The following is a 12,910-nucleotide window of genomic DNA, read 5'->3' on the forward strand; positions in this document are numbered from 1 at the left end:
ACATAGATTTTTAGGTTTCGTATGTTTAATTTCGTAAGATTTGACAAGTTGTTGCACCTTAGGAATGGATTATGGATACCGGTTAAATTTGGTCCCACTTGTAAACCCACCAGTCACAGACTTTACAACACACCTCTAATTATTTTACTTCATGTACTTGTTGTACATACTTACACAAAAATTCTTTGTTAACACTTAAATTGACTTCTTCAGATTTGAACCTCTAAGTAAGAGATTGTGGATTCTGCTATTGTAGGGATTTTAACTAGCAACCTTTTGAGTGTGGAGTTGGACACTCGGCTATGACACATTCAGAAACCCAATATATAGCTTTATAGTTGAGTTAAGAAGTGCTGAACTTTGCCAGTAGCCTTTTTTTTTCTTTCTCAGAATGTTCATCCTTGAATTCAATTATTCAGCCTTATTGAATAATGTAAATATAGAGTAGGTATGATAATTACATTTACAGGTACACAATCCTGTGTATACCTGTGAGATATTGCATCATACACACCACTCCTTCTGCACTGTATTGTGATTATGCATGATTCCATTTTTCAAAAGAATGAAAATCTTGATATTAATTTTGTAAACAGATGTAGCCACAAACTAAAGGAAAAAAAGGCTGATACACAAACTATTAGGCCGAGCAGTGGTAGGGGCAGATAAGTCCCTTTGCTTGAATTCTCTGGGAAGGGTAGTGACTCTTTAAGTAGCTATGTGATTAAATTTGTAATATTGTTTTGTGCATGTATAGTTGGTATGTTTTTGTACGTGTTGTTCTTAAATTGAGTTATTAGCCATTCATCATTAAGGTTGTATGTTTGAGCTGTAGCGGGGGTCATAGCAAAAATTTATGCGTTCCTCTCTTTATTAATTATTCACAATAGACTGACTAAGACGGTATAAAGTATAAATTAAGTGCATTTTGAAACCTGTGCAGTAAAAAAAAATGTTTTACTTTATTGGTTTTAAGAACAGCTGACAACTATTACTAAGTGCTCACTGGAGGAAATTTGTTATGTTTAAAAGCCTGTTACTGTCTGACCCCTGCTATGCTGTATACTGTAAATATGAAATTTGAAATACTGTCTGAACAACTGCACCTTTTGACTGTGAAAATCTAGATGTAGTAGACAGCAAAGGAAATTTAAAATTTTAAGATATCGGGAAATTATAAGAAGACTTTGAAACTTAGTAAATGACATATTATATGTTCTAGCCAGGTGTTGTAATGGTAACATGATTGACGGTCAATCCAGAGGTCCAGGGTTCATATCCTTGTCCAGGCACTGTAAATTTCTGAGATGCTCTTGATTGTCTTCCAAGAGGCTAGCACGGGTTCTTCCCAAGAAAGATGGCTTTGTTGTGTGTAGGTGCTATACACTGGGCATCTTAAAGAACCAGACTGTCTTTTTCGCAAAAAGAGCTAGGCTAAGTTAGTTGGACAGGCCTGTATCTAAAAGGATTTCTAGCTCTTTCCTCTGGGGGCTTTGTCTCACTCTGTCCCTCTGGTCAGATTGCTCTGTGTCTGTACTAGTAGAGGATGAATTTGGCGTCTTGAGTGGCTACCTTTGCGCAGTGTAAAGCGCCTTTGAACGTGTTTATCATGAAAAAAAGTGCTATATAAATCTGGTATAATACTTTAGTCAAAAAATTGTGTTCAAATGTTCTTAATATGACAGATCTTATCTTCATTTTTACAAAAATGTTCTTTTAAATCAGTCTGGAGTCAATTCCATTTAATACTAAGACATAAAATTCAGGTGTGTTTTGTCAGACACTAACAGATATACAGGAGTGCCTTGTGGTCAGTACTTTGACCAAGCCTGATAATTAAACCTATCCTAAATTGGCCAATAGAAATGTCAGAAACACATTTTACAGACTAAATTGACATGAATGGTAGATAAGGCTAGACTATTTTTTCTAGGGTATTCAGTCCCATTTGCCTGATTTAAAAAAAAAAGTTAGTATTTCGGGTCAGGATTATGTCATGGTTTTCATTTCTTGCTACTTTTTCTTCATTATTATATCTGGTTTATCGTGAAACAAAAGCTTAAATTCTTATGATAATCTGTTTTGTTTTTTTCAGGAACCATCTTACAAACTTTTCTTTTTCACTGAAGTGCTCTGCTATGTTTCTTATTTGTATTTCTGTTTAGTGATACAATTTCTCTAACAGTGAACATTGCTGTGTTTAAACTTGTAATTCACAATGTAAATGTATTCTATTGATATAATTTCAGGTTATGAAGATGGAAAAATTGATGAAGTTTTTGAGGTTTGTAAAACATTGTTTATATATAACAGTTAATAATACAGAACAATGATAGAACACAAAGCATTTTCACAGATGAATGCATTACATGTTTCTTTGCATTTACTCACACTTGTAGGCATCTGGTCAGGATTTGAACCGTAAAAGACAAGTACTGCACACCTCAGGCATGATTATTTGAGCTGTGCCATGAGAAAACCAACATAAACCAGCATGGTTCCAGACTAGCCTGCGCATTCATGCAGTCTGGTCAGGATCCATGTTGTTCCCTGTTTTTCTAATTGCAATAGGCTTTGAAAATGAACGGCATGGATCCTGACCAGACTGCGCGGATGCGCAGGCTCGTCTGGATCCATGCTGGTCGCAAACGCACTATGTTGAATTTCTCATGGTGCAGCTCATCTATTTCTGTTTTTGAATATCTCACTGATAAATAAAACATCTGTTTACAGGCCAGAGTCATGTTTCTGGCTTTTGATTGCCTAAATTTCCTTCCCTATATAACACTACTGAAAAAGGATAGTTTGGAGATTTTAACTGAATCCCAGACCTAGTTCAGAATTAGGACCATAAACAGTAAGTACAAGAAGTCTCGGTCATGGATGTTAGAAACTATTTTTGTTAAGTATAGGGAGTCCCTGTCATGAATGTAACATGTTTGTTTGCTTTCATGGCTTCTCCATGAATGCAAGATGTCTGTTCAGAATCTATAACCAAAAAAAGTAATTACTAGAAACTGCAGTCATTGAGGTAACACTCTGTCTGCATACCTTGCCAACGGTTGCAGCACACATTTCCATGATTTGAACCCTCAAATCCAAGTTAAGATAACTCAGTCATAAATATGAAATTCTCGTTGTTTTCACATATCTCCCATGGCAGCAGTTTGTCTGTTAATGATCTGAACCATAAAAACAAGTATAAGAAACCTCATTTGCGAATGTACCTTATTCTGATTGTATACCTTACCTATAGGCAGAATTAGTTGTGTGCAGCATGATAAAGGTTAACTGATTTGGGCTCTCTTTGAAATGATGATTCAAGTTAACTGAATGCAGAAAGAAGTTAAAATTTACATTCCTTTTTTTCAGGAGCTTGACTTGCCGATCTCCAGAACGGGAAGCTCTTCACAGAGTACGACATCAACGACGACGAGCAGTCCGCAATCGCCAACATCTTATGTACCATCAGTGCCAGACATGATGTATAATAACTCGCACAATAAACACCTCCATCGTGTTCTGTATTTCCCGTCACAACACAACAGCCATCACAAACACACGTCACCGCAGAGCGACAAGAGCACAAGTAGTAAAGACAGTTCAGAATCTCAAGGGGATATTTGGGTGAAGGCCGATGAACCAACGTCTATAAGCGGCAAATCTGATCAGGGACTATTAGACTCAGACAATGTGGAGTTAAAAGAATATTCCTATGTGATTTTTTCTAAAAGCCAACCGCACGAATATAGTTATCCAAATTTAGAACCTGTTCAGAAGCCGCCCTCTAAAAGAGAAGCAATATGTAGTAAGAAACATGCACAAATTACAGTACAACCAAAGCCCCCTCTCCCTGTGAAAACTAGTAAAAAGAAAGATAAACACAAAACTTCCCAAACAGGAAGGTTATTGACAAAAGCCCGGTGCAAACACTGCCACGAGATGTTCTCACATGAGGATAATCACCGGGGAAGTTGTGAAGAAGCCCCGGACAATGTAGAGAAGTGTATTGAAATTGTGACGTGTGTTTGGTGTGCAAAGGGACTCATTTACCATTGTATGTCAGATGCTGATGGGGAGTATGGACATCCTTGCATTTGTGACCCATCTGATGAGTCAAACTGTAAAAAATGGACGGTTTTGTCAGTTTTGTCGTTATTTGTTCCATGTTTATGGTGCTATTGGCCGTTAAAGGCCTGCCACATGTGTGGCGTCTCATGTGGTTGTTGTGGCGGTCGGCACAAAGCTTCCTGAGGCACAATCACATATGTGACTTATCACTGATATTCGCAGTATTTTGTAATTGCTCGCCTTTCTGTGTGCACTGTAGCTCGGGAGTGGTACAAGGTTAGTGAAAACCAACGTTGTGAAACAGAATCTCCACAGGTCAGTGCAACGAGCTTGGTTGTCACATACCGAAAGTTGTGAAAGTGTTGTGCGGCCAGTGGGTAGGAGCCGGTTGTCACATACCTCCGCTTACTAGAGATTACACAATCTTATTGTGATGTGTTACCTACAGTGCTTCAAGGTTGTCCGAAATTCTGAACATTATAACAACATCCATGTAGGGATATAAAACGCCTGTTGTAGACTAGATACAAAGTCATTCAGTGCAATTAGATAAAGTGCAGTTTTAGACAAAAGTTAGAGATGTAAAATGTGTGGTGCATAGACTTGGAAGAGGACACAATGAAAAGGAAGAATACAATAGAGTGCAGAAGGATGCTGGAAGATCATTCTTTATCTGAAAGAATGTGTTCTAAGATGTCTGAGAAAAGAATATGGGGTTGATGTGAGTTAAACTAGAGCTGTGCTCGAAGAGAAAACATTGTCATGGAAAGGTGTAATATTCAAGGTCACTTCAGAAATGACCTTGACCTTTTTCCATGTGAATGTTATTGGTGCTCAGTATGCACTTAAAACTGTTCAATAATCAGTGTGATAACTGTGGAGCTAAGGATTTTATAATCCGGATAATGGTATCTTCATGCAGTATATTTACACTTAAATAGTGCTTGCATTCTGTTTGTGATCATTAGGCTTATAAAAATAATATTTGGTCCTTAGAATCCTTGGCTACAGTTTAAATTTTTCATATTGTTTTTTATTAAACCTCTTGCCTTAAGAAGCTACTATAATGTTATACTAGATACTTCCTCATCCCCTTCCACAGGTGTTGCGCCAAGTGGTAGTGGCTAAGATTGCAAAACTTTAATGGTAAAGATAGCCAACCAGTATTACTGGCTTTTCTGTTGTTTAAACATCAAAAATTGGTAAATAATTTGCCAACCAGTATGTGTGACTGTTGTGTTATATTCACATCAAAATTTAGTTAAGGTTGCTTTTTGGAAAATAGTGAGACTTGTAGTAACAGTCACATTACTTTACATACAGCTATTTCATTACATGCCATCATTTTCGTTAAAATTTTACATGCTGAAATCTTAGCTGTAGTAAACTAGCCCTAGACTAATGTGTTGGGTCATTTCATAGGAAAGGTGGGTTAAACAAATGGTACTTTTGGAATTCAGGAGCACAAATACCCCAACCCCTCCTACAGTTTTAACATGTCATGCATTTGTGATGCTGGAAGGGGAATCAAACTAGGAGACAAAGTTACTGAAATAAAATGGAATTTAATACTTTTAATAAAGTTAACTCACTTTTAGAAGCAAAAATTTGAAATTCAAGAGTAACAATAAGATTTTAAAACTTTATATACTAAATATGGCATTGTTTCTTGGGACCAAATATGATTTTTGTTTGACCTATTTTACTGTTTTTTGTTAATGATACTGTGCTTTTAAGTGATGTATTATTTTCATATAGTGTTCTGTTACTATATTTTATCAGATAAGAACATCTTTTGTATCTCAATGACCTCGGAATATGCAACTGAGTATAGTATAGAAGACTTTGCTCACTAGTTTGTTAGTATCTCTTTAAGGCTTGTGTAGTAACCTTATATTAACAGTACGTGTTCATACATTTTGAAAAAGTTCTGTATATTTCAGTTTTGTCAGAGAATGACATTTTTAAAAAATAGCTTGGTTTTACAGTCTATAACATAGGTTTTTAAGTTTCATACGTTTAATTTCAGAAGAATGATACAAATCTATGCAGTTTGTTATTTACATGTAATACAGAATTTGTCGGATTCTTTTATATAGTAGTATTGTTGAATACATAGGAGGTAAAACACATGTTGCAGCCCTGGTCTTGCTGTGAAACATTTAAACAGGACAAAATTAGGAATATGATGTTAAATTATAGAAAATATACAAAATATGTACATGAAGTTCAGCCAGTCATGCTCATATACTTAATATACTTAAGCTTTATACTTGAAAATGATGTTATCTGATTGGTCAAGCTTGAAAAATCTATTATGTTTGAACCAATGAAAAAAAAATTCAAATCTACTATTTAACTTTTGGAAACTGCTTTAGAAGAAATCCTATCACTGACAGTGACTATATATATCATTCATAGGTGTATTAATTTTTATTGAAAGTAAATGTCTTATTTTTCCAAGTTAGTTTTCAATGGAAACATTCTTACATTTGTATGTCAAATGTGCAGTTGCTTTAATTGTTTTGAAAGTTTTCGTGTTAAAATTAATTTTTGTTTAATCTTATTATAACTGAATCTCTAAAATGTACATAAGGATTGCTGGAAATATAAATCTCTGAATTAAAGACATGATATTTATCCATTTAAGTAGCAAGTTTGTGCTATGAATTCATGCAGTAATTTATTTTTTTTTTTCTTGGTAGTTTTTGAATTTTACTGCAAATAATCATTCAAAGGTACTCAAGTCTTTTTCTCCAAAAGCTTTATTTGTTGGTTGGAGCAGGAAGGATTATTAGGAATAAGGTCATTTAAAAATTCTAAAAAATCACTTTAATTTGAAAATGAAGAAATGAAGTGAATTAGGTTTTCAAGGAAAATTTTGTGTAGAGAGTAACTATGTTTTCTTTGTATTTTGTTATGGAGTTAACCGTGGTGCCAAAGTTGATTTTATTATGTTGAACATAAATGCCATATTCATTGTTGACTGTTTGAAGTGATGTTGAAGGACTTATGTTAGTATATATACAGTGTTGAGACAAGATCTGTGGTTGGTTTTATTCTCTCTTCTATAATGGACTAAAGTTTTGCCGTTGGTTTTATAATCCAAAATATTTTGATATATGTGAACTTGCGAATGCGAAACTAGTTAGCTTGACTGTTCGAAAAATAATTAGGGCTATTTTACTTGCTCTTGTATTGGCATAGCTGTTGTATTCAGGTTTATAAAATTTGTGGTAAACTTCTAAATTTCATCTTGATAACTGCCATTGATTCTAGTAAGGGGCAGCCAGTATCTGGTTTTGGGTCAGGTATCTTAGAGGTCAGGGTTACTTGGGTCAGATTTCTCAAATTTGCTTGTGTCATAATGTTTCTGAGTACTGATATTCCTCATACAGGCAATTCTACTCCAACACTTCTTCTGCCCTTTCCTTCTAGCTCATTACATCCCTTTTCTTATCCCACCCACCCCCTACCTCCACACACACGCACACATAAAAACAAAAACAAACAAAAAATTCCTTGCACTAACTTACACCTCATATTGTTTTCTAGTATCTCATACTTACCCAGGCCACCTTTTTATACTGCACCCCCTCCCCCCACCCACCACCACCACACACACACCCTTTGGAACTCAGTTTTGTAACACTGAAACCAGTTACTCATAGAAATTCACCATATTTCCATCTGCTGGTAGATACTTTACAAATCTTAGTAAAATGCTTTTTTCCCCCCATCAAATTTATGTTAAATTAATGCTTAGTCATGGTGTGCTATTCAAATGCAGTTGAAATAACATCATTCCCAATTATAACCTTTCTGACACTTATTAGAATATATATTAAGAAATCCATTCACATATTGCATGTCTCAAAGTCGTAAATGTCTGAAATGTCAGAATACTTGACAAAAGGTTGTCATGGTTGTTTCAGGTTCTAAAATTTCAAGGAGAATGTTTCAAGAGGAGAGTAAGTAGGTGTCACATAGCACCAGTCATATTAACAAACATTACTATATCAACAGATATCTAAAATAGCTTTAAGCATGTGTGAATGGTAAATTTATATAGGTAAAAGTTAATTCAACAGATGTTTCTTTTTTATCCGCTTCATTGCCTTATCAATTAGGGATTATCATCACTTCTGTTACAAGATGATATTTATTGACTATATATTTAAATGTGTATATGAAATTATGGCCATGATGGATTGATTTTTGCTCCTAATTGTGTACAAGGTGTCTCGTGAATTGAAGTAGATGGGAATATAAATTATTACGGTATGTTCTACAATATAAGCAGCTACACACAGCAAATCATTAAGAGAACAGTGAATCCTGTTGACTATCCCGAGTAGAGCCTCCATGGCTTAGTGGCAAAGATTGAGTATAGCCTCCATGGCTTAGTGGCTAAGGTTGAGTAGAGCCTCCATGGCTTTGTGGCAAAGGTTGAGTAGAGCCTCCATGGCTTAGTGGCAAAGGTTGAGTAGAGCCTCCATGGCTTAGTGCTAAGGTTGAGTAGAGCCTCCATGGCTTAGTGGCTTAGGTTGAGTAGAGCCTCCATGGCTTAGTGGCTAAGGTTGAGTAGAGCCTCCATGGCTTAGTGGCTAAGGTTGGGTAGAGCCTCCATGGCTTAGTGGCTAAGGTTGAGTAGAGCCTCCATGGCTTTGTGGCAAAGGTTGAGTAGAGCCTCCATGGCTTAGTGGCTAAGGTTGAGTAGAGCCCCCATGGCTTTGTGGCAAAGGTTGAGTAGAGCCTCCATGGCTTAGTGGCTAAGGTTGAGTAGAGCCTCCATGGCTTAGTGGCAAAGGTTGAGTAGAGCCTCCATGGCTTAGTGGCTAAGGTTGAGTAGAGCCTCCATGGCTTAGTGCTAAGGTTGAGTAGAGCCTCCATGGCTTAGTGGCTTAGGTTGAGTAGAGCCTCCATGGCTTAGGGGCTAAGGTTGAGTAGAGCCTCCATGGCTTAGTGGCTAAGGTTGAGTAGAGCCTCCGTGGCTTAGTGGCAAAGGTTGAGTAGAGCCTCCATGGCTTAGTGCTAAGGTTGAGTAGAGCCTCCATGGCTAAGTGGCTTAGGTAGAGTAGAGCCTCCATGGCTTAGTGGCTAAGGTTGAGTAGAGCCTCCATGGCTTAGTGGCTAAGGTTGAGTAGAGCCTCCATGGCTTAGTGGCAAAGGTTGAGTAGAGCCTCCATGGCTTAGTGGCAAAGGTTGAGTAGAGCCTCCATGGCTTAGTGGCTAAGGTTGAGTAGAGCCTCCATGGCTTAGTGGCAAAGGTTGAGTAGAGCCTCCATGGCTTAGTGGCTAAGGTTGAGTAGAGCCTCCATGGCTTAGTGGCTAAGGTTGAGTAGAGCCTCCATGGCTTAGTGCTAAGGTTGAGTAGAGCCTCCATGGCTTAGTGGCTTAGGTTGATGAGAGCCTCCATGGCTTAGGGGCTAAGGTTGAGTAGAGCCTCCATGGCTTAGTGGCTAAGGTTGAGTAGAGCCTCCGTGGCTTAGTGGCAAAGGTTGAGTAGAGCCTCCATGGCTTAGTGCTAAGGTTGAGTAGAGCCTCCATGGCTAAGTGGCTTAGGTAGAGTAGAGCCTCCATGGCTTAGTGGCTAAGGTTGAGTAGAGCCTCCATGGCTTAGTGGCTAAGGTTGAGTAGAGCCTCCATGGCTTAGTGGCAAAGGTTGAGTAGAGCCTCCATGGCTTAGTGGCAAAGGTTGAGTAGAGCCTCCATGGCTTAGTGGCTAAGGTTGAGTAGAGCCTCCATGGCTTAGTGGCAAAGGTTGAGTAGAGCCTCCATGGCTTAGTGGCTAAGGTTGAGTAGAGCCTCCATGGCTTAGTGGCAAAGGTTGAAGGTTGAGTAGAGCCTCCATGGCTTAGTGGCTAAGGTTGAGTAGAGCCTCCATGGCTTAGTAGCTAAGGTTGCTGACTTTGATTCACTTGCCTCTTGCTGTAGGTCCGAAACCATCCTTGTATTTAGAATTCTTTCATATTGTTGATGGTTCCAAGCAGGTACCCACTTGTGAATAAATAATATCCTGAAAGGCACCTTGGGTCTTCCTCCACAAGAAAGCCCATGATCTTTTATTGCATCGATGTTAGAAAAAAACATCAAAAAAGAATAAAACCTGCTTTCATTTAATGCCAACAGTATTTTTTCTTGCTTTTACTTAGGAAAAAGTTGTAGAATGAAATGCACTATATTTATAATTGCTTTCAAACTCTACAATGGTGAATATGGCATTTTCATTTTCATTTCCATTTTATGTTTATATTTGATAGTTAAATATAACGTTTGTACTATAATTTTAGTGCTTCTCATGTATGACTGTATATTAACCCTTATCATGCTGGACATGACAGATTCTGCCTTTGCAACCACTGTAGATCATGATCAGCCTGCACATCCCTGCAGTCTGCTCAAGATCTGCACTGTTCGCCATTCAGTCAGTATCATTTTGGTAAGCACCCCTTTTAACAGTCAGTGTTACTGTCAGATGGACAATTTCATTATAGAAATTTAGCAGGGTAAGGGTTAAGATAATGTAAGATTTTACTGGATGTATTATATTTTTTCAGTCATTAGAGTTCAGTTGTTCGTTTGTTTTTTCATTATATTTGTGGTAAATGTTTAATTTACTAGCTTATGAGTACTGTTAAAGATATGTTTATGTATATTTGTTTTAAGCATAATGTTACAGAAGAGGCACTTTATTTGCCCCTATTTTGTATTTGTTTTGTTTGAAGTTTTACATTTTAAACAAAGGAAGATTGTGCATAAAATGATAAGTGCTTTAATTGTTCAAAAAATTGTCAGGTTTTAATGATTCTTATTACTTCTTTTTACGTTTTGAAAAGTTTTTTCTCATTAACATGTTTGTAAGTAAAAAAGTTTACCATGAAAATTTGGGTGTCGTTTTAAGCTCACCTGAGCTAGTGTGATTACCCTTTCGTCTGTCTGTTTGTTTGTAAACTATGAACATTATACTGCTAACTAATAGGAAACCTGAGTTCTTAAGCAAATTATGTAAACTCATATGCAGCCATATTTCTTCATGAAACTTGCACAGAATGAATACAGCAGCAGTTTTTCAGTCAAGTTTGTTAAAGGGCAAGACTTCCGTGATACAGCTCAGTATTTTAAACTTTAAACAGGATAGAAAAATCTTTCTCAAACTTACACTGAATGTATTTTACCCCAAAATCACAGACAAGTTTGATAATGGGTAAAATTTTTCAAATTACACAGGAGTTATGGTCCTTGATTTATCAAAAAACTCATACTTCTGTATAGTGCTTTTATTCAAATCAAGTAGGTTACACAAGTATTCAGGTGAGCAACTTCAGGCCATCCTTGACCTCTTGTTATCTGTTTTAATTTTCTTAAAATATTACATTTAACTTATTTTTTCTGTGTTTGATTTCCTTACAAGGATCGTTACACCACATAAAGATATATGTTAAGAGTTAATTTTAATACTTTAAGTGTTAGTTTTCAAAATTTAAACTTTATATGCTTGTATATAAACTGATCCTGGATATCCACTTACAAAAGTTGAAAAAATGGCAAATGTTAACAAGATGTGTTACTTTTCTTTCTTTTTTTTTCATGTACATTTATTTTTTGACAGTATTTTGTAGAAAAATAAGAGAAAGTACACATTACGTTAGGAGCTTTGTTTGTTATTGTGGACACTAAGGCTGTGGCGATTTTCAGAGATTATTTCAAATGGTATTTCTTGATTAATTTACATATTTCAGAATAGAAAAAAAAAGTTGTTAAGTTTCATAATCAAATCATTGTTGTAGATGAATAGTTCACTTGAGAAAAGGTGTATGAGTACTTAGTTTTTTCTAGGAGCTTGTCTTCAACGAATGGAATAAAAGGGAGTGGGTTGTATCATTTCTGGCAGTTTAGTTTCAAAATGCAAATGATTAAATCTAAATTAAAACTTAGAATGGCGGAGGAATGTTAATAGATCAGAAGTATTGTTGATGTTCATATGTCATAGTCTCTACAGAAACAGTGAGTTTATCAGGATATAATCTTACCGTCATGTTATAACTACTGAAAAACATGGAATAAATGCTGAAATTGTCACAGTCATAGTAAAAGCTGTACAGAAATATTGTGTAACCTTCTTCCTAAGATGCGTGTTACAATTTTGAGGTTTGGCGAAAAACTGATATATATTTGTGTATAATTGAACCTGTTATAAAAATCCCCTTCGAACAGGGACCATTTAACTTTGTAGAAAGATCACTCGTTAGTTGACAGGTAGAGCGAGTTAACCTGTTAATGAATACTACCAGTAAATGAAAGCCATTTCTCTCCTGATCATGGTCTTTCTGATTGTGATCTTTCTGTACAAGTTTGACTGTAAGTTAGTTTTTCGCTGAGGCATCAAAATCTCATTCATATGCAAGCACTTACGAGATGTTGTACAAGAATTTCACTTTAACATATGAGCCGTGCCATGAGAAAACCAACATAGTGGGTTTGCGACCAGCATGGATCCAGACCAGCCTGCGCCTCCACGCAGTCTGGTCAGGATCCATGCTGTTCGCTATTAGTTTCTCTAATTCCATTAGGCTTTGAAAGTGAACAGCATGGATCCTGACCAGACTGCGCGGATGCGCAGGCTGGTCTGGATCCATGCTGGTCGCAAAGCCACTATGTTGGTTTTCACATGGCACGGCTCAATTATGTTTCACAGTTACAATATAATTAATTATGTACATAGTACATTTATGTTATATTTTAAAGATGACTGACTATTCTGAGCTTAGAAAAGGACTTTTGCACATTTCTCAGTAATTCTTCGCATTCCCAGTGTCTTGTCCTTTAAAAATGTAAC

At 36.6% G+C, this 12,910-nt stretch overlaps 1 protein-coding gene across 4 annotated transcripts in view; it reads left to right on the plus strand.

The window, feature by feature from the left end:
- The window catches only part of LOC123542405 (sprouty-related, EVH1 domain-containing protein 2-like), a 44,124-nt gene extending 32,407 nt beyond the window's left edge, over positions 1–11,717 (plus strand). For all 4 annotated transcript variants that reach the window (XM_045328247.2, XM_045328258.2, XM_045328267.2 and 1 more), the window contains 2 exons: positions 2,250–2,284; positions 3,373–11,717. In XM_045328247.2, the coding sequence (XP_045184182.1) occupies positions 2,250–2,284; positions 3,373–4,254 (917 nt within the window). In that variant the 3' untranslated portion in view covers positions 4,255–11,717. The remainder of the gene's footprint in view (positions 1–2,249; positions 2,285–3,372) is intronic.
- Positions 11,718–12,910: the final 1,193 nt, after the last annotated feature.

The sequence above is a fragment of the Mercenaria mercenaria genome, chromosome 1, assembly GCF_021730395.1.
Source record: "Mercenaria mercenaria strain notata chromosome 1, MADL_Memer_1, whole genome shotgun sequence".
Lineage (NCBI taxonomy): Eukaryota > Metazoa > Mollusca > Bivalvia > Venerida > Veneridae > Mercenaria > Mercenaria mercenaria.